The sequence below is a fragment of the Myotis nattereri genome, assembly GCF_964212035.1.
Source record: "Myotis nattereri genome assembly, chromosome: 1".
NCBI lineage: Eukaryota > Metazoa > Chordata > Mammalia > Chiroptera > Vespertilionidae > Myotis > Myotis nattereri.
The window spans coordinates 146212044-146230814 of record NC_138075.1 but is presented as its reverse complement, the minus strand read 5'-3'; the positions used below and the strand labels follow the sequence as shown (position 1 = coordinate 146230814).

General features: G+C 48.4%; 1 protein-coding gene across 4 annotated transcripts in view; it reads left to right on the top strand.

The window, feature by feature from the left end:
* The window catches only part of LEF1 (lymphoid enhancer binding factor 1), a 116222-nt gene extending 97766 nt beyond the window's left edge, over window positions 1–18456 (top strand). For 2 of the 4 annotated variants that reach the window (XM_081088831.1, XM_081088830.1), the window contains 4 exons: window positions 1207–1314; window positions 3619–3667; window positions 4307–4347; window positions 17331–18456. In XM_081088831.1, coding sequence (XP_080944957.1) covers window positions 1207–1314; window positions 3619–3667; window positions 4307–4341 — 192 coding nt within the window. In that variant the 3' untranslated portion in view covers window positions 4342–4347; window positions 17331–18456. The remainder of the gene's footprint in view (window positions 1–1206; window positions 1315–3618; window positions 3668–4306; window positions 4348–17330) is intronic. The other 2 variants (XM_081088833.1, XM_081088832.1) reach the window with 1 other exon arrangement.
* Window positions 18457–18771: the final 315 nt, after the last annotated feature.

Below are 18771 nucleotides of genomic sequence, written 5' to 3'. Positions count from 1 at the left end.
AGGGGAATTAAAGTCAATATTCAGGGTGGACATGAATGAGAAAGACTGGCCTAGCCTTGCATGGAAGGAGTGAACTAGGAAGCTGCCTACCCCCGGGAGCTGGGAGAGCAGGCGTGGAGGCTGGGTTGATCCAGAGTGGGCGTATGCGGGTGTGCCCGTGGACTTAGGTCTGCTCCTGCAGCTGCCGCCTCCGTGCCATCACCTCAGGACAGTGGGGGTCCCCCAAAGCTCAGCCAGTCTCCTGGAAGGTTCTGCTGACAGATCCGGACACTGAGGAAGTAGGGAAAATATTTGCAACCGCCTACTGGGGGCCTAGGGCAAGTTATGGGCAAATATATGCAGAGCAGTGTGCAAATATAAGCTACTTAAAATCCCAAAAGGGATGCCTTGCCCTACATAAGCTATTTTGCCATGTACGTATATATCCGTGATGTGAAAGGGAAATGGGAAGTTTGCAGGGTTTCAGCTACTGTATTCTCCAAAGTAGGTACTGTTGCCTCAAATCTAGACGGCAAAGTAAACTTGGATAATGCTCCTTCTTTCCATCAGAAGGAAGCGAAAACCCAGCACCATGAGGTGTGCGTGTGTGATTGATTGTACAATGTTATCAGTGTTCTCCCTGGAGACAATCAGCGTTTATGTACGTGTGAGGAGAGGGTGAAGGGGTGGGCCAGACTGACTTTTGACGTCTTGCTCTACGGACAGGATCATATGATGAAGGTTTCAGGCTCTTCATATGACAGTGGGAGAGTGCCCGTGCGAAGTGAGGATGTGTCTGTGGGAAAGACATCTGGAAGTTATCACGTTTTGCATAAATAAGTGGTACTTAGGCTCAGATATCAGAATATGCTACAAACTCTGTAAAGGGCTAAATTGGGCGTTGAGGTTCAGCAGTGAAAGTTCTTTTTAATTTGTATTGGAAAAGAGGAAGGGGGGGTGACAGATCCTGTTACTCTGGGTACTTGGGTTGACTTTGATGTGTTTCCTGTGATATCAGAGAACAGAACAGAGAGACCAAGGTTTGAGTTTGTCTCCAGCCGCCAGGCTCCAGCGGGATGTCTGCAGCGCTGGGTCTTCTGCCATTTACAGATAAATCGATGTTTAAGGGCTTAATGTTTTCGTTCCTCGGTGTTGAAAACATGAACTCTATACTGTGTCTATTTTGCTCACTTCAGTTTGTCTCCCCCTTCCCCCCCTTTGTTTCAGTGGCACGCCCTCTCCCGCGAAGAGCAGGCGAAGTATTATGAACTAGCGCGGAAGGAGAGGCAGCTTCATATGCAGCTGTATCCCGGCTGGTCGGCGAGAGACAATTATGTAAGGCCCGCCGCGTGCCCAGGCCCTCTGCTGTCACTCATCCTCTCTTCCCAGGGCTTTCGTGGAGGAAGTGTTTCACAGTGTGGCTAATGCTGGTGCTCTGTCCTATTTTTGGAAGTTAATGGACTTCATAATGTATCATCACATTTTGAAAGCTTTGAGCTGTCACAATGTCTTTTGGCTATAAGTGCTAATCAATTTTTTAAATGAAACTTTTTAAATAAATAAAAAAACACCTTATGTTTTCTTCCATACAAAAAAACAAAAAAAAGGACCTTATTTATCATTGAAATGATGGCAAAAAAGATTTTTTTAAGCCCATACACTCATCAGGCTCAGTCTCCCAGCGCCTCCTTAAGAAAGAAGACTGCTTGAGTTGAAGAGTTTTCTCCCCTGCACTGGGCTTCTGTTCCCGGCTGGTAATTATAATTAGCATCTTCTGGGCAGAGCCTTTGCCATGCCCTTTATGTGGGAATCAGCTTCCTGCCCAAAGGGATTCAGAAGTGTCCTCTTCTCACCCTGCCCTGCATCTCCTGGATGCAGTTTGCCTGAGGGGGCAGCTGGCCTTCCCTCTCTGGCCCAGGGGAGGGCTGTGCTGTGCTATGAATCTGTATAGATTGAATGAGCATTGCATCTTGAATGTCTTTGAAGTTTCTGGCTCTGACCCTTAAGTAGAGAAGTGACTTTTTACTTGTTAGAAGAGATAAAGGAAACGTTCTCTCCCTCTTGCTCTCTCTTCTTCTGTCCATATGGAGAGATGGGAAGAATGTTTTAAAGGCAGCCAGTGTCATGTGAATTTACCGTGAAAGATTTTCCTCTGCACAGTTTCTAAAGGAAATTGTTTTTGCAAAACTTGATTTTAGGATTGTCCTGGATAAGGGGAAAGCCAGCTTTGTTACATACAATTTTTATCATAAATCAAAATAAGTCTATTAATTGCTAAGGCAAACAGAAGTCAATCAAGTGATAGCACTTTAGCTAAAGGTATTCTTAAAATAACAGTATGAGAATAGTCTAAACAAGACTATCTTTATTGTAGCTTAGCTTTAATGTCAGAATGCTATTCTGATCCTCACTGAGATCATATTGAATATAGTTCAATGATTTACTATTAAAATGCCCTATTATTCTATGGCATCACAGATTTCATAACTTCAATGTGTTTTTATAGCTTTTATAACTGAGGTTTTCATAAATCAACAACAGTGCACGTATTTTCTTAGGTGAGATCAGCTAAATATTTATTAGAGCTTTTAAATTTAGTGCTTAATAGCCTCAGCATTAGATATAATTTTATGAAAAATATTTTTATGCTTACCACCCATGAATTTTGTTTTTTTGTATAGGTTGACATTAAGCCATCCAAACTATGTAGCTCTTTTTATTTACTGTAACTGTAGGTTCTCTTGAAACACCCGCTTGTCCTTGAAATGTAGGCTAGGTCAGTGGTCGCCAACCGGTGGTCCGCGTTGGCCCGTGAGGTCCGAAAGGTTGGCGACCGCGGCCTAGGCTGTTTCACAGAGGCTGCAGTCACCTGTTCTAGAGAGGCGCTGGCTCGGGCGGTGCGCTGGGAGACGAGCTGTGCGGGAGGGACGGGGACACAGCCCAGCACAGCCCCTGTGGTGAGTTAGGTATGGCTGTGGCGGTGAGCTCCGGCTGAGGGAGGGGTCGGGTGGGTGAGAGGCAGTTCCTGGAAGAGATGACACTTGAGATGAGTGTTAAAGGACAGATGGGAGGGAGAGGCGAAAGTGAGGAAGTCCGTTCCAGACATGAAACAGCCTCGCAGCATCTTGTGAAAACCATCTGAAAGGGCGACGGGGGTGCCTGTGAGAAGCATGCTCTCCGGAGACTCTGTCGCTCCCCTCCCGGCGCACTCAGTAACCTTAGAGACCGAGTTATTCGGTGATCACTCACACCGGTCCCGGTTCCGCCCGTTGCCTTAGTGTTTGTGAGGAGAGTTTCAGTCAGCTTTCCAAAGTCTTACGGCTTCAACAGTCAGGCCCTGTGGCATGAAGAAAAGCTATCTTGATGTGTATAAACACATGGTTTCATGTCTTCACACAGTATATTCAAGATGATCTTATAGTTTTGTTTTTTATTGTTAATGTGATTTTCTACATATTTTCTCTTCAGCCAAGGATATGTTTATTGATTTGAGGGGGGATGGGGAGAAAGAGAATGAGAATGAATGAATATGAGGCATCTGTATCTCTTCGTTGACTGCCCATCTGTATTTTTGTGTCCCATTCACCCGTGTGTTCTCAGATCAGTTTATCACATGACACTGTGTCCGTCTTCTTCCAGGGTAAGAAAAAGAAGAGGAAGAGAGAGAAACTACAGGAATCCACATCAGGTAGGCACCCCGTGACTTTTCAGTCAATCCTCACGCTTCTGACAAACACCTTTAAAGTAGTTTGCATCTGTATCTTGTAATACTTCCACTTTGCTTTTCCTCCTGAAATTCTTTAAAAATGTTTTAAGGGACCTTTCTTTTCAATGTGACTTCGTGTTTAGGTACATCTAAAAACTCCTTTCCCCAACCCTGTCCCCTGGAATCCTGGTTAACTGTGGTTGTTTGTTTTGCTTTGTTTTTGCTTCTGTTGTCTATGTCCTCTTTGCTTTATTAATACTTCTGTTCTTCTATTTGCAGAACTCTTTACAGTAAAAATTTTTATGATGATTCTATAATATGCTACCTTATATCCCCTTGAGAATCTTTTTTGTGGTTTAGGTTATTTAAAAAGATGAAACATGGTGCTAGGGTTTATCTTTCCTACACATTAATTCAAGGCATCTATCAGTGAGGTCCTATTTATTTCCCCTTTTTCTTTCATTAAAAGTAAGGTCACCTGTACTGCACAAATAAAAATGGCTGGTATAAGAACCATAAAGAGTAAAGCAAACAGGTCCACTTGATGTTGTAGCTACTACGTATTTGGAATGTTCAAAAACCTCGTCAATAAAAATTTGTTAAAGACACAATTTTCTGCAGGTACAGGTCCAAGAATGACAGCTGCCTACATCTGAAACATGGTAAGAACGACTCTCTGGTCCTACTGCTGACATTCGTTATAAACAGAGGCACTTGCTTGCGAATCTCCTTGCTCACTCAGCATTGCTCCTTTAAAGAGGAAACTCCACCAAAATCAAATTGTGCTTTAAAAAGAATCTGATGGTTTTTATACCGGCTATGTATTTGCAATATAGTATGCGTTCATCTCTCCCCTTCTTCCTGCTTTGCCCCTTTAATCTTCCTCCATCCCCTTTTCCCTGACTCTCTTCTCAGCCATTCCTTACTCGGAGTGGCAGATCTGCCTCCTTAAAAAACAAACAAACAGCAACACAAACCAGCAAGCAAAATGCGGTCTTTCTCTGCACCCGGGGCTGGGTGAGGAGCCCAGGCCGTTCTGTCTCAGCTCGGCTCCTTCTGCTCTCTAGGGCTTCCTGTCAATTGAGATGACACACAGATACTTAAAAGTTACTCATTTGTTTCTCGTGAGAAAGATGTGCTCTATTTATTTATTTATTTATTTACTTAATTATTTATTTATTTATTTACTTACTTACTTATTAAACCTGTCATGGGGACCACGTACTTGATTAATTGTATTCTGCTACCAAGAGTTTTCTTTATTGGTAACCATTGCTAGATCTCCCCCTACTATTTGCAAGTAATACTCATTTCATTTCTTTTTGACCACATAACCACCAGCCCAGGGAACCTGCCTTGTACACTGACTTGGTCTTTGCTGAGTTTTTCAGAACGTAGTGTGTCCGCATTTTCTCCCAGGGCCAGTTCTTCTCGAAGGAGCCACCTTGGGTTCTGCTGACTCTCCAGCAGCCACATCCAGGTGCTGTCCGTTCTGTCTCTCGGGTCTGTCTGGCTTTCCTCTCTCACTCGCCACTGCCACAGAACAGCTCGGGGCACAGACTTTCCATCGGATTATTGCAGTAGCCTTTGGGCCATTTTCCTGCCAGTTTCCAGAGGAATTTGCTCAAACACAGACTGATTATGTCACTTCCGGACGAAAACAGTCGGTGCTTTTCACCGCCCGGAGGATCAAGAGCAAACCACTTAGTGCCGCCCCACCTCTCCCCTCTCCCCTCTCCTCAGAGTGCACCTTCAGCCGCTCGCTCCCCGCCCCTCCTGCCCTCCCGCCTGTCTTCTGAGCCCTGTGCTCGGGCCAGGCAGAATTACTAGCGGTTCCCAGGTGGGTGCCGGCTGCTGCACGCACTGCCTTGTGCTTGGAGGGCCGGGTGCCTGTGTGGAGCGCTGGCCTGTAGACCACTTGGCTCTTGACTAGAACCAGGTGACTCCTACTTAGTCTTTAGAACTACATTTTGGTGCTGAGATGTCAATGGAGTTTCCCAAAGGAGCCAGCAGAGGTTTGGGAACCAAGTAGATCTGAATTTTAAATCCACCTTTTGCCTGGGCAATCTATTTCAGCTTTTTTTTTTTTTAATCCTCACCAAACGATATGTTTTTTATTGATTTTAGAGAGAGAGGAAGGGAGGGAGAGACACACACATCAATGTGAGAGAGAAATATTGGTTAGCTGCCTCCTGAACGTGCCCTGACTGGGGATTGAACCTGAAACCTATGCATGTGCCCTGACCAGGAATTGAACCTGCAATCTTTTGGTGCATGGGATGATGCTCCAACCAGCTGGGCCACCCGGCCAGGGCTCTACTTCAGCTTTTTCATCTTCGTTCTCCTCATCTATGAAATGGGGGTGGTAACACCTGCCACCTGCAGTTGTTTCTGTGCCACAGGTGCCTGCCTTCCTCCTCCACCCTCACTGAGACCCGACTCAGGTGCTCTCTCCTCTGTGCAACTCCCTGATCTTACTCAGATTCCCAGGTTCTTCAGAATCCCATCACCGTAGTTCTGTGATATCAAAAGTCTTCTAACCCTGGCCAGGTAGCTCAGTTGGTTAGAGCATTGTCCCCACCTAGGAAGGTTGTAGGTTCAATCCCCAGTCAGGGCACATATAAGAATCAACCAATGAATGCATACATGAATAGAACAACAAATCTCTCTCAAAATCATTTAAAACACAACTCTTCTAAACTAATGCAGAGAGGCAGGCTTTTCTCTGAAAAGAGGGCCATTTCTTCATCTAGGTGTCCAAACAAAGAATCCAAAAAATGTCACAGATGCTCATCTTTAATTCAGCCTGACAGCTATGATCCTAGGACCTATTCTGAGGCCTCCCCACTTGGTGATGAGGAGCAAGGAGCAGAAAGATGACTTAATCACCAGCCCTGCCTCCAGAAGCTCATGGCATCATAATAGAAGTAATTCTAGTAACCATCACACACAGGAGCTTGTGTGGGATTTTTTGCACTCTTTTTAAGTACTGACGCAGGTCTGGACAGCAGTCTTTCCTTCTGTGCTCTTCCCCCAAAGGGGAGATCCTCCACAGTGCGGTGTGCTGAGGACTGACCTTCACAGACTTGCTCCACCTTCTATTTGCATCAAAATCTCTAATGCTGTTTCTGTTAAAAACCATGGAAAATGTATTACTATATTTCAGAGTTTGTATTTGGTTTTGTGTCCTTATTGATTAACATTACCTAGTATTTTCCATTAGAAGATTAAGCAGAGTTTGTGTCCTAGAGTGAGTGTATCCCAAACAACTTTTTAAAAAAAATAAGTCATAACTATCATTGTGCTTTCTTGTCACTTTTTTCTAAAGTTAAGGTGTCCTCTCTAACCTGTCCCAGAAGAAAACAAAATAAAGTGGCCCCCACCCTCTTCCAGTCAAAATTCCCACCAGCTGCTTGTGGGGCTCCAGACGGTGGGGCTCCCCTGGCGGCTGGGCCGTCCTTCAGCCTTTGAAGTCACTGTCCCCTCACTGTCCTGCTTCGGAGAGCTGCACTGGTGGTCCCTTGATAAGAATTACTGAGCAGCCCTAGCTGGTTTGGCTCGGTGGATAGAGCATCAGCCAGTGGACTGAAGGGTCCCGGGTTCGATTCCAGTGAAGGGCACATGCCTGGGTTGTGGCCTCGATCCCCAGTAGGGGGAGTGCAGGAGGCAGCTTATCAATGATTCTCTCTCATCATTGATGTTTCTATCTCTGTCTTCTCCCTTCCTCTCTGAAATCAATAAAAAAAATACATATATAAATATAAATAAATATATAGAGAGCAGAAAGGAGCTAAGACTTGCATTCATAAAGATTTCAGTAAATTACGAATAGTATCTCTGCTCTTCCCCCACCTTCTCTTTGTGTTAGGAACTCAGGAACTGTGATAGGTGTAGTAGTTGACGTGTTTCGTCATCATTCAGCAGGCACTGAGCACCCAGCGGAAGCCAGGCTGCGCGAGGCCTGGCAGTAGAGTGCTGGAGGAGGCGCGGGAGCCCCCTGCTCTCACGGTGCTCGTACTGCTGCGTTGTCGGGTGGTTGATGAAGAGTGACTGGGGAAGTATATGCGCTGTAATCAAAATGAAGCGGGGATTGGGCTTGGTGTCTGCTTCAGGCTGGCTGCTCAGAAAGGGTCTTTCTGAGGGTGTAACACTTGGGGACACCCACTTGTTACCCCTGAGAAATGGAGGGTGTTGTGTGTATGGTTTGAAATAGAGCAGTGGCAAAGCAAGGAAAGGCAGGGAAAGAGAGCCTTGTGTCGCAGGAGGAGCTTGGACTAGGAGTGAGGCCCCGGCCCCTCACGTCACCCCTGGGTAAGCTGTGGGGCCTGGGGCGGGTCATTTCCAGTCAGTGTGCCCCTGGCTCCTCGCGTGGCAGGACTGAGAGGGGTCCGGCCAGCTTCCTCGTCTGCTTTGCTCCCCGTGGTCTGCACTGCCTCCCAGTGTTGTCAGAGAGACTCGGGTCTCTTTTATATTCACTAGCCTGCAGTCTGCATTCTGTGCCTGGGTGGTTTGTAACCATTACACACCTGTGTGATCTCGGATGACTTGTACCCACGGTGGCCGTCTGTTCCTGCATAGGTCGCCCTGCCTACCCCCTTCTCCCCAGGCCAGGGCCTGGATGCTCTGCTTCTATGGGTTTGATTCTCCGCTGACATGATCAAGTGGCTCCATTTGACAGTCTTGAGTCATGCTAGTGCTGGCTTCACCTTAGATACAAACTGAAGACAGATAAAACACGTGATTAGAATCAATCATTTCACATCAATCATGATGTGAAAGCTCCCACGGCTGGTCTTCAGTTCTGAAGGGAAGTAACGGAGTATTAGCTAAGTCCTGCTGCTCCTCTCTGTAGTCAGGTAAAGCTGATGGAGCACAGAGCCCAGGCAGGGGAGATGTCCTGACTCCAACAGGAAGAGTTTTGTGTGTGTGTGTGTGTGTGTGTGTGTTTTATTTTTAATTGATTTCAAAGAGGAAAGGAGAAGAAGAGAAAGATAAAAACATCAATAAGAGAGGATCATTGATCGGCTGCCTCCGACATACCCCCTACTGGGGATTGATCTTGCAACCCCAGCATGCGCCCAACCTGGAATCAACCAGGTCAGTGCTCAACCACTGAGCCATACCGGCTGGGCCGGAAGGTATTTTTTTGAGATGGTTTACTTCTCTTATGTACTCAGTGAAACGTCACACTGTTTGCTGTCCTTAAAGAAAATCTTTCATCCATGTCTGTTGCTCAAACGCTAGAGACGCTCATGACTAGTATGGAACCATCAACTCAAAGGAAAATGCCCTGCTAATAAGGAAGAGGCTCTCTTCAGCGAACCAAAAAGCCCTCTGGAAGCTTGTGTTTCTACTCTTCAAAAGATAGGTTTCATTTAAAGCTTCCTCTTTTTCTGATGGGAAATGCCACTGCAGTCGCCTCATGCAGACCGAGATAAAACCTGGCGATTAAGCAGTTCCTGTGCCCCCAGCTGTGTCCCCGTTTCCCCTGTGCTTCCACTTCGGGTCTTAGGAGCAGAGTGTGTGCTCTGGTGAAATCGTGCTGAAACAGAACTGGCGTTCACCCGTCGCTATACCTTGCCACCGCTTCCAGGACAATTAGCAGTGGGATCTGTAAGAGCCATTCTTCTAGGTTGGAGTGATTCCCAAGCTGTGGGTCTTTCATGAAAGCCCAGTTCATCCTTAGCTTTTGGGCTGTGGGATGCTGGGAGCGCAGGGCCACAGGGGATGAGACTGCACACGTTCTCCTCAGGCCCAACTGGAAGGCAAGTATCATGAATGCCAATCATTTGTGTGTTTTTTGTTGTTTCCTTTTTAAAATATATTTTTATTGATTTCAGAGAGGAAGGGGAGAGGGAGAGAGAAACATCGACAATGAGAGAGAATTGTTGATCGGCTGCCTCCTGCACACCCCACACTGAGGATCTAGCCTGCAACCCGGGCATGTGCCCTGACGGGGAATTAAACCGGGACCTCCTGGTTCATAGGTCAACACTCAACCATTGAGCTACACCAGCTGGGCTAATCGTTTGTTTATTCTCTGCAAATATACAGTGAGGAGGACTCCTGCAAGAACTGCATTAGGCAGTGGGGCGGGGAGGGGGGGGCGTTGCTTGCTAACTGGGCCCTGTCCCTTCCTGGCATGCTCCCAGTTTAAGAAGATGCAGATGTACAAATGGGTAATTAGAAAATAATATGCTTTGTGCTAGGAAGGAGGCGCATGCAGTGCATTATGTAAGCATAAAGAGAACAGGAAGTAAGTAAATCAGAGTGAAATCAGGGAAGGCTTCCTTGAAGAGGCAGCACTTGAGCTGCTCTGTCACGAGGGAATTCTTGGGTTTGCTAGAACAGGGATCAAGTTGCTGTGAGCTTCCAGTGTTTTGGTTCATGTTTGATTTGGAACACGTAACATCTCAAGAGTTTGTCAGAAGTCAGAGATTATCCTCAAAGACTGAATTTCCTTTCCTGAGCTAATCAAGATTCATGCGGAATTAAAGAAGCCAAGAATTAGAATTTTTTTTAGAGAGGATTATCATTCTGAGTTTACTAATTTAAAAATGTAACTTCACAACTTGGTTAGTAACTTTAGCAGAACAAATACCAAAAAAAAAAAGCCCACCATCTTAAATTATATAGACTGAGAAGATATTCTAGTGATATTTTGATGTATTTTCTTTGATTATATAACCTCAAAGAACTAGTTTAAAAGTAGAAACATACTATCTCTAAAACAAAAACCCTCCGGTTCAATGCAGACACAGATGCACACAGGCGCTCGGTACGGACACACCTGCTTTCGGCTTTATCGTGTATACTCGCTAACCTGAAAAATTCAAGTGTTTCTACTTTAACCTTTATTTTTCTGGAGCCAAGAGGTATGTAGGGGAGGTAGTTTCTAGTACAGTATAGAATGCAATAGCTGTTTGTGCAGTGCTTGGATTTATATGTTTAAGAAAATTGTTCTAGCTTTCTGTTTGATGGTGGTATTTGCGAGCCTGGCGAGGTGGTTAGGGACGGGGAATCTGGGGTCCCTGGGTCCTGTGAGGCCTCCCTACAGAGCAGCCTGACTACAGAGTGGAACAGAGACATCCTCAGGGCGGGTGATAGGACTGGAGCCTGGGTCTCTCAGGACCCTGGCCTGAAGCCGGGAGTACCCTGCCCTGGAGTCAGGGAGTGGACTAGATATTTTCAGTGGTCTTGTTGAGAAAAACGTTTATTTCAGACTAGTGCACATGGAAAGAAAATTAATTAGAGGGAATATTTTAATATACACTTAGGCACTGAGTGTGTCAGGCACTGAGCAGGGGACACGGGCGTTGAGGGCTTTTGGAAAGGGAAGCTCAACCACTGAGCTACACCAGCTGGGCTGATTGTTCATGAAATTGAATAAAGGTCAGTGGTGCTGCGTGGCTCCCGTGGGCCTGAGTCAGCGTGTCCTGGGAAAACATGTGCACCTTTTCCACCTGCCTGGTTCTTCAAATGGAGGCCTTGCCCAGGGGCACCTCTGCCATTTCCTCAGCGCTCGGATCCTGGTAGCGTGTCCTTTGCCTTGTCAGGACCGACGGTTTACTCTGAGCAGGAAGTGGAGGTCTCGGTGGCCTGGAGAGGCTCACGCTCAGCCCCTGCCCTGGGCATGCTCCTGTCTGAGATGGTGGCCTGCCTGTGCCTTCCCTCCTCTTGTTTGCCCACAATCCCTGCTAAACTTGTCCCAGCTGACACTTGACTACAATGTTCCTTATTAGGGACTCCGTGGTGAGAACATTCAATAAGGAAAGTGACATCTGCAAGTAAGGGCAGGCCTGGTCACACCGTCTTAAATAGAGACGGCTGCCTGGGGCACTGGCTGGGCCACACCGTATGTGGACTGCGGGTGTTCAGATCCTGCCCCTTCTGCAGGATGCCTTCTGCGCGCTGCTGCGGGCTCCTCGAGATCACAAGGCGCACAAGAACCCATGCTAGCGTGAGCAGGGCAGGAAATCTATTTTAAGGATACAGGAGCATCTCGTGGAAGCCAGACAGTTGGGCTGAGGAGAGGACTAGAGGGTGGGTGGCCTGGGAAAGCTGTCCAAAGGTTCTTCCTGCCTCTTACGTCCGTCCCTCCCTGACAATTGCTCCATTCTCCCTCCTGCAGACTGACTTCCTGAGTTCTTTGATCCTCAGGCCAGAACTCCCAAGCTTAGGTGTTGTTACAATCTCAGTCTCCCAAAGGGATGGTGATTCTTTCCAACCCCAGGGAAGGGGCTCTGGTTGGCCCGGCGCGCTCAGACAGACTTCTGCCCGACCCGTCATCAGCTGTGGCCAGAGGAGGAGGGCATGCTGTACAGGTGCTGTCAGGCTCACTGCTCTAGCCTGGGGGTGAGGAGTGGGCATGAGAGGAGCGCGCGGCAGCAGCCCACAGGTGTGCACTGCAGCTCTGTAGTCACTGCGGCCTGGCCTGTTAGCTCAGCAGACAGGGCGGTTTTATCTGGACAGCCATGCGTTAGGGAAGACATTGGGCCGGGGGGGGGGGGGGGGGTGGCGGGGGGGGGGCACTGTCGCCCACCTGGTGAAAGCCTTTGAAAACTTGGCTGTACTGCGGTGTCCTTGCCATCAATCCCTCTTCCTCCTTTCCCAGCCGAAAGAGCTGGCATTGTGTGCGAGGTGCCGTGGGCAACAGGAATGGGGAACCAGACCCTTGGCTCTCAGTGTTGATCACGTGCCATTAAAGTATCGGAGGGAGAGAAGTGTGAGGCTCGCTCAACCCTCGTAGGACACGTAATACTTGGTATTGTTCATGCAATTGAATAAACATCAATGCACAGAATAGTTGATAGAAAAAAAGTATTTTGGACACATTTCTTTTTAATCAGAATGCTTTTCTCACTGAGCCATCTGGATTTATAAAGGAAATCAGCCCTTCTGAATAAGGGGGTTTCCCAGCGAACTCTAGGTTTGCCTTTTATTTAAGTTAACAAAGCATGTAATGGTTAACTCTTTTGGGTGTAACTTTGCCTTCTTCAACAGAATACGTGGAAATTAAATATTTCTTAATACCTCCTATCATTATTCCACAGCGCACAGATGTGACATATATAGTACATGCTAATGAAGAATTGGTGCTGTTGGCCAATATTCTTAAATGACCCGTCATGTTGGATTTTTAAAACTCTGCTCTTGCCCTGGCCGGTGGCTCAGTTGGCTGGAGTGCCTTCTGGTACACCAAACGGTCGTGGGCTTGATTCTCTGTCAGGGCACATACCTACGTTGCAGGTTCGATCCCCAGTCAGGTTGCACGGAGGAAGCAACCGATCCAAGTTCTCTCTCACATCCATGTCTCTCTCTCACCCTCTTCCTCTCTCTCTAACAATCAATTTAAAAATAAACAGATCCTTGGGCGAGGATTAAAAATAATTGTTTTAAAATCTGATCTTTACAATATTTTGTGCCCTCCTTTTCTGCCTGAGACTCTACCCCTCTTGGACAGTAATATGCGCCTTCTGACATTATGTGGATCTGGAATGAGAAGACGAAGCTTATTTAAATAATATATAAATGAAAAGTACATGGGGCCCAGTTGGCGCGTGGCAGTTGCTCTGATGAGGAAGGGCGGTATGTGCTGTTTGTGGGGGTGAACTTGCCAGCACGGGACAGCTTGAGGCCCTGCCACGCTCTCGCCTTCAGCTGTGTTCTTTGGAACTGAAGCTGCCAGGTTCACGGGCAGCCAGGTGAGGGGGGCGGTTCTGCCAAAGCTGTCCGTGCGCTGCAGGAAGCTGCTTTGTTCTTTTTGACAGACTGAGGAGAAAGGTGTGGTGGAGAGAACATATGCTCAGGGCTCAAAAGCTAATCCTGCCACCTGTTGGGGGTGACCTCAGGCATGTTGCTTAACCTCACTCAGCCCCCATTTCCGTATCTGTAAGTGATGATTACATGACACTGTACATGTCAAGTACTTGCCAGGGCCTGGCACACCCGTGCTTGGCGGACATTGCTTTTCCTTCCCCCTCACCAGCTTCTTGCAGACAAGGCCTCCTGGGAATCAGCAAGGCTGTGACCCACAGGGAGCCAGGAGGCCTGGGTTCTCTCGGGCGTCACCTGGGATCTGCCCCTTGATGACCGTATGCCTCAGCCTCCTCTGAAACCACGGCCGGACTAGCTCCGTCATGCTTGCTTCCTGCTCTGGAAGGAGGCACGTCTCGCCTGACATACATGACATTGCGCAAGGCGGGAGTTCACGCCCTGAAATCACAGGCTTTTGTCAGTTTGCCCTGCGGCTGGGCTGAAACTTCGACAGTTGGCATGAGGTGTGCAGTGTGCTGCTGTAAGGCAAACTTCGCAATTAAAACCTGCCTCTGTTCACCTCACAGGCACCTCTCCTCGGATTTCATGCCATAACTTTAGAATATTTGCAGTTCCTGTTCCTTGCGAGTCACATTTGGGTGGAGGAGGAAGGAAGGGTTTTTTAATTCCAATCTTTGAACCTTCACCATTTCTGAGCAAGGACGTGATACTGCATGACACCCAGGGGCTGGGGGAGGTCTCCTCATATTCCTACAGCCCCGCTCCGCTGCCCCACGGAGCGCGTCCCTCTCACATGCGTCCTCCCTGGGGAAGGGGGCCGGGCCGCGGAGCCCGCAGGTGTGGGCTGGCAAAGCATCAGCTTCGTAGACTCTCCTGTCAGAGCTGATGGAGCAGGAATGACGCCCTCTCTCTTCACTTCTGAGTCAAACCGAGAAAGCTCTAACGCCTCAGAGTCAGGGCTGGTTCTCCCTCCATCTTAAAACCTTTGGGCTTCTGGTTCCATCTGGTTAGTGGGATATTTTGTCAAGACGGGTGTTTGGTCCAGGAGCGAGAACATGGGTTTCAGCTGGGGGCGGCGGTCGCCTTGTGCCTGCTGGGAACCCACTGTCCAGAGGGCCACCCTCGGGAGTGACTCCCGCTGGAGGAGCCTGAGCTCTGACACACACAGGGCTCCTGGCTCCCTTTGAAGCGGGCGTCTAATTGCGGCTTTGATTGCACAGATTTCACTGGTGGGTTGGGCTGCGCCGGGCTCGCCTGGCCTGGCCCAGCCCCCAGTGGAGCCTTAGATGTGGGAAGTCTCTAGTCTCCCGGCGCCATGCCTGTGGTTTCTTGAAAAGACTCTTGATTTGACCAGTGTTATATCAGTGAAGCAACCCTGCCAGCCCCCACTGGCCCCACTTGGAGGTAAGACTTGGTCTGCCCTGACAACCCTGTGTTTACAGGAGCAACCAGGTTCGGACCGCCATACCTGAGAGCTGAGGCAGTTTCTCTGCCCATGTATTTAATGTTCGTGCCACCGTTAGGAAAGTGTCCCGGTGGGGGCGAGCTGCGTTTTGTCCGTTGTACAGAGGACTCTGAAGCCAGCTTTCCCAGAGGAATTGAGGGAGGACACAGAATGAATCAGCGGCGGGGAAGCGTGTGGCTACCTGGGGAAGAAACGGCTTCGTCAGATGCTGACGTTCCTTCGGGAAGTGCATGTGACCTCTGTGGTGGACGGCCCCCCGGGCGGCCAAGCTTGTCCTGACACTTGTGTTCGTGCTGTGCTCAGCTCAGGAGGAGAGGAGGCGGCCCACTGGGGTGAGGTCAGAGGGGAAAGGGCGCCTCAGAGAGCCGAAGTGGGGGTGCTACAGACTGGCAGGTGTCCAGCCCTGCTCAAGGAGTAGGGCCACCGCAGGGCCGTGGAGGTCTTGACCTCATGACCTCATAGTCAGACTGTGGCTGGGATGACGGACAGATCCCAACAGAGGGACAGTGTGTCTCCTTCAGCCTGTAGATGATCTGAGGCCGGCTCATCTGCCGCTGCACGAGCCTGGCCCAGTGCCGGGGTTCTTATTGCAGCATCAAGAAGGGTTCAGCAATCTGGAGAAGGCTGTGCGTAGATTAAGTAGGAGTCTGGAGGCGAAACATAATTTTGAAAGGCATTTGGGGGTCAGAGGAGCTTAGCTAAAGGAGCTAAGTTCTAAGATCTCAGGTCTTAGGTCTCCTCGTCCCAGGACCCCATGCTTTTTATTAACACAATTTGTCCTGAGGCGAAGCAGAGATATACACTTCAAAGGGTCAGGGTTTAGTACAGAGTCCATTGTCAGAAATGGAAGAATTAGCCTACGGCTGTTCAGGTGTTTGGCCAGTAGGAGGCAATAACATATAGATTAAGATGCCCTTTAGCTGTCTGGCAGCCACAATCAATTTAATGTATCCTATTCAGGTTTGGGGAAATGCCTTCAGCCATTCCCGATGCAGCCCTGCTGTCATGCTGGAACTGGTCTCGGCCGCCCGGGGCTGCAGGCCTCAGCACACATTAGAAAACCACAAGGCGGCAGTGTTGTCCTGTCACACGGGAAAGGGGCGTTTGGCAGGCGGCCAGGCATTGGCATTGTCCTCGGTGGACAGCACTCTGTGGCTAACTGCCCTCTGGTTGGTCGCTGCTTTCTATTTTCAGTAACTACCTAGACACACAGAGAGTTCCTGCGCCATTTCGATGAGTCCTTTTGAGGCCGCCATCCCAGGAGCAGCTAGTGTTCCCCAGGCGCACGGCGCACCAGGCTCACAGGCCTGCACCTCAGGCGCTCCCTCGCCTGCCCTCCCAGTCCCCGCTCCACGGAGCACCCTCCTTCCCTGAACAGCAGTTGACCGACTGCAACCTCCCACGCCAAGTTCAGGTTTCATTATGAAACTATTTCAAAGCTTCCTTCTATTTCTCCTCTAAGTCTCTCTCCACTCAGAAAGCATCAAGAAATTCACTCTTAGAATTAATTTTTTGAAGAAAACTTCTTCTGGTAAGAAGGACAGCACAAACACGAATATGGGGATTCATCTGCGATGGCCAGGGACCCAGGTCGTCTGACCGGGGTGGCCCCCCCAGGTTCCTTCCCGGGTGAAGGAACCAAACTTCGGCATGCTTTCACTTTCCCTGCATCTTTGTCTCATCCTGGTACAGCGTTTATATTTTATTTTTAGTTGCTTTAAAAAATCGTATTTTAGGATTTGGGGATCCTTTGTGAAAGTCATTATCATCAGCAATATCAAACAACAGTTACTCAAACACTTGTCAAGTGTACAAACCAAGGCTAACATTAGCGCTCTTAGTTATCGGGAAGGAAAAAACGAGAGGACCGTAAGTCTGCAGTGAGACCGGAGAGGCCGATGCACAATGGACTGAGTGGTGGACGGAGCACATGCCAGTCGCAGGGGCTGGCGGTGGGCGTGTGCCTGCAAGGGCTGATGGGAGCAGGGGTGAGTCCTGTGTAGGACAATCACACAGCCGATCCCCACAGTGCACAGAATACCCAAACACTTTAGAGAACAACTCTTCCCCTTATATGGCCATTGCCCGCCACAGTTCATGTTTGTCCGTGATCCAATGTAGTAAATGGATTTTTTTTAAAAGTGTATTTCACATTATAACCTATACATGTATATACGTACGTGGAACTAAAATAAATATTTCAGTAAAATACACTTATCTCTCACGTAGTCTGGGGCTACGGGGCTACCATGGGGCAGTTTGTGTAGCCATCGCCAAGTCAGCAGAGTGGATTCATTCCACGCAGAGACCCTAAGTCATGCACTGCATTCAGTAGAGGTGAGAGTCTTGTCCAGGCCTTAGAACAGAGTCTCATTAACAGCATCTCCTGTGTTCCTTCCTGAGGTGGAAAACGAAGCTCATTCCCAACGTGCAAAGCCAAGGCGGCGGCCCCGGGACCCCTCCTGGAGATGGAAGCTTGTTGAAACCCAGACTGTCTCCATGGCCTGCCCAGCCGACCCCAGAGGAGAACGGGCACCACCTTCACCCTGAGGTCACCGCTAGAGACACTGATCCACAGAGACAATCACTGCCGAACCCCTTTCATCTACTGCAAGAGCCACGGTCCAAAATAAAGTGTAAAAAGTTTTTTAAAAGAAAATTCAGCAGCACATGAGAATGCCAGCAGGCCCTGGGTCAGCTGAGCCACTCTCCTCCCCGCGTGTCCGCCGTGCACTTCCCAGAGCCTCTTGCGTCCATGCCGGTCACCTCGTGGCGAGGATGGTGGCCTGGCTGCCCCCGCGGGCCGCGAGCACCTGGAGCCGCAGCAGCGCGGCCGGCCGTCAGCGTCCCCGCGGGACCGGGTGGCCGAGTTCCCTCTGTGTCTCCGTCTTCACTTTCCCTTCTCTGCCTTTCTCCTGAAGCTTTTATTTAACAGCGCAAAAGGATCAAGTTTGCTTCCTTTTTTTTTTAAACTTGAATATTTTTTTTACACTTTTTAGCTTTAATTTTCTTGTATATTTTGCTAGCTATGAGCTTTTAAGTAAAATTCAAAGATCTGAAAAAGTTGGAAATAAAAAGGGACTGAAAAGAAGCCACTGTTTTTTGGGCAACATCTTGTCCAGTAAGTGGCCACGTCCACTCTGCTGGTCGCAGTCGGCAGTGCTATTCCATTTTATTGTTCTTCGGATCTCGTTTTTTTTTTTTTTTTAATGGTAAACCTTAACAGATACTTTCGGTAGTCCAGTTTGCAGTGAATTTTCATTTCTTTCCTTCTCACCCCTTCTTGTAAAAAGCCCAGCACTTGAATTGTTATTACTTTAAATGTTCTGTATTTGTATCTGTTTTTATTAGCCAATTAGTGGGATTTTATGCCAGTTGTTAAAATGATCATTGATGTACCCTTTTTTTTTTTTAAATAGCAAGGCACAGCCTTTGCCCCAAACTGTCCCCTAACGTTTGTCATTCCAGTTTGCGTTAACGTGCTGAGCATTTTTTAAAAGAAGCTTTGTAATAAAATTTTTTAAAGTGTAATTTTTTTTTTAAAAGCGTGAAGTTCCTGATCATCTGGAGTTGGTGATGGTGAACTAACTCCACGGGCCAGGTCACAGCTGCTCTGACCCCGACTGAGGGGCACTGCTGATGCAGTTTTAAAGGTACACCTCCAAGGAACTTGTACGGAGTGGGCCCCTCCACCTCCTTCCCAGGTGTAGACGAAGTCAGGGCCAATGGGAAGAAGAGGGTCCCCAGGATTCGGATGGGACCTATTCCCTTCTCGAGCCCCTCAGACATGGCTGTGGGCTCCACCCTCAGCTTGCTGCCATGTCTGTGGGTCGCCAGGTCAAGG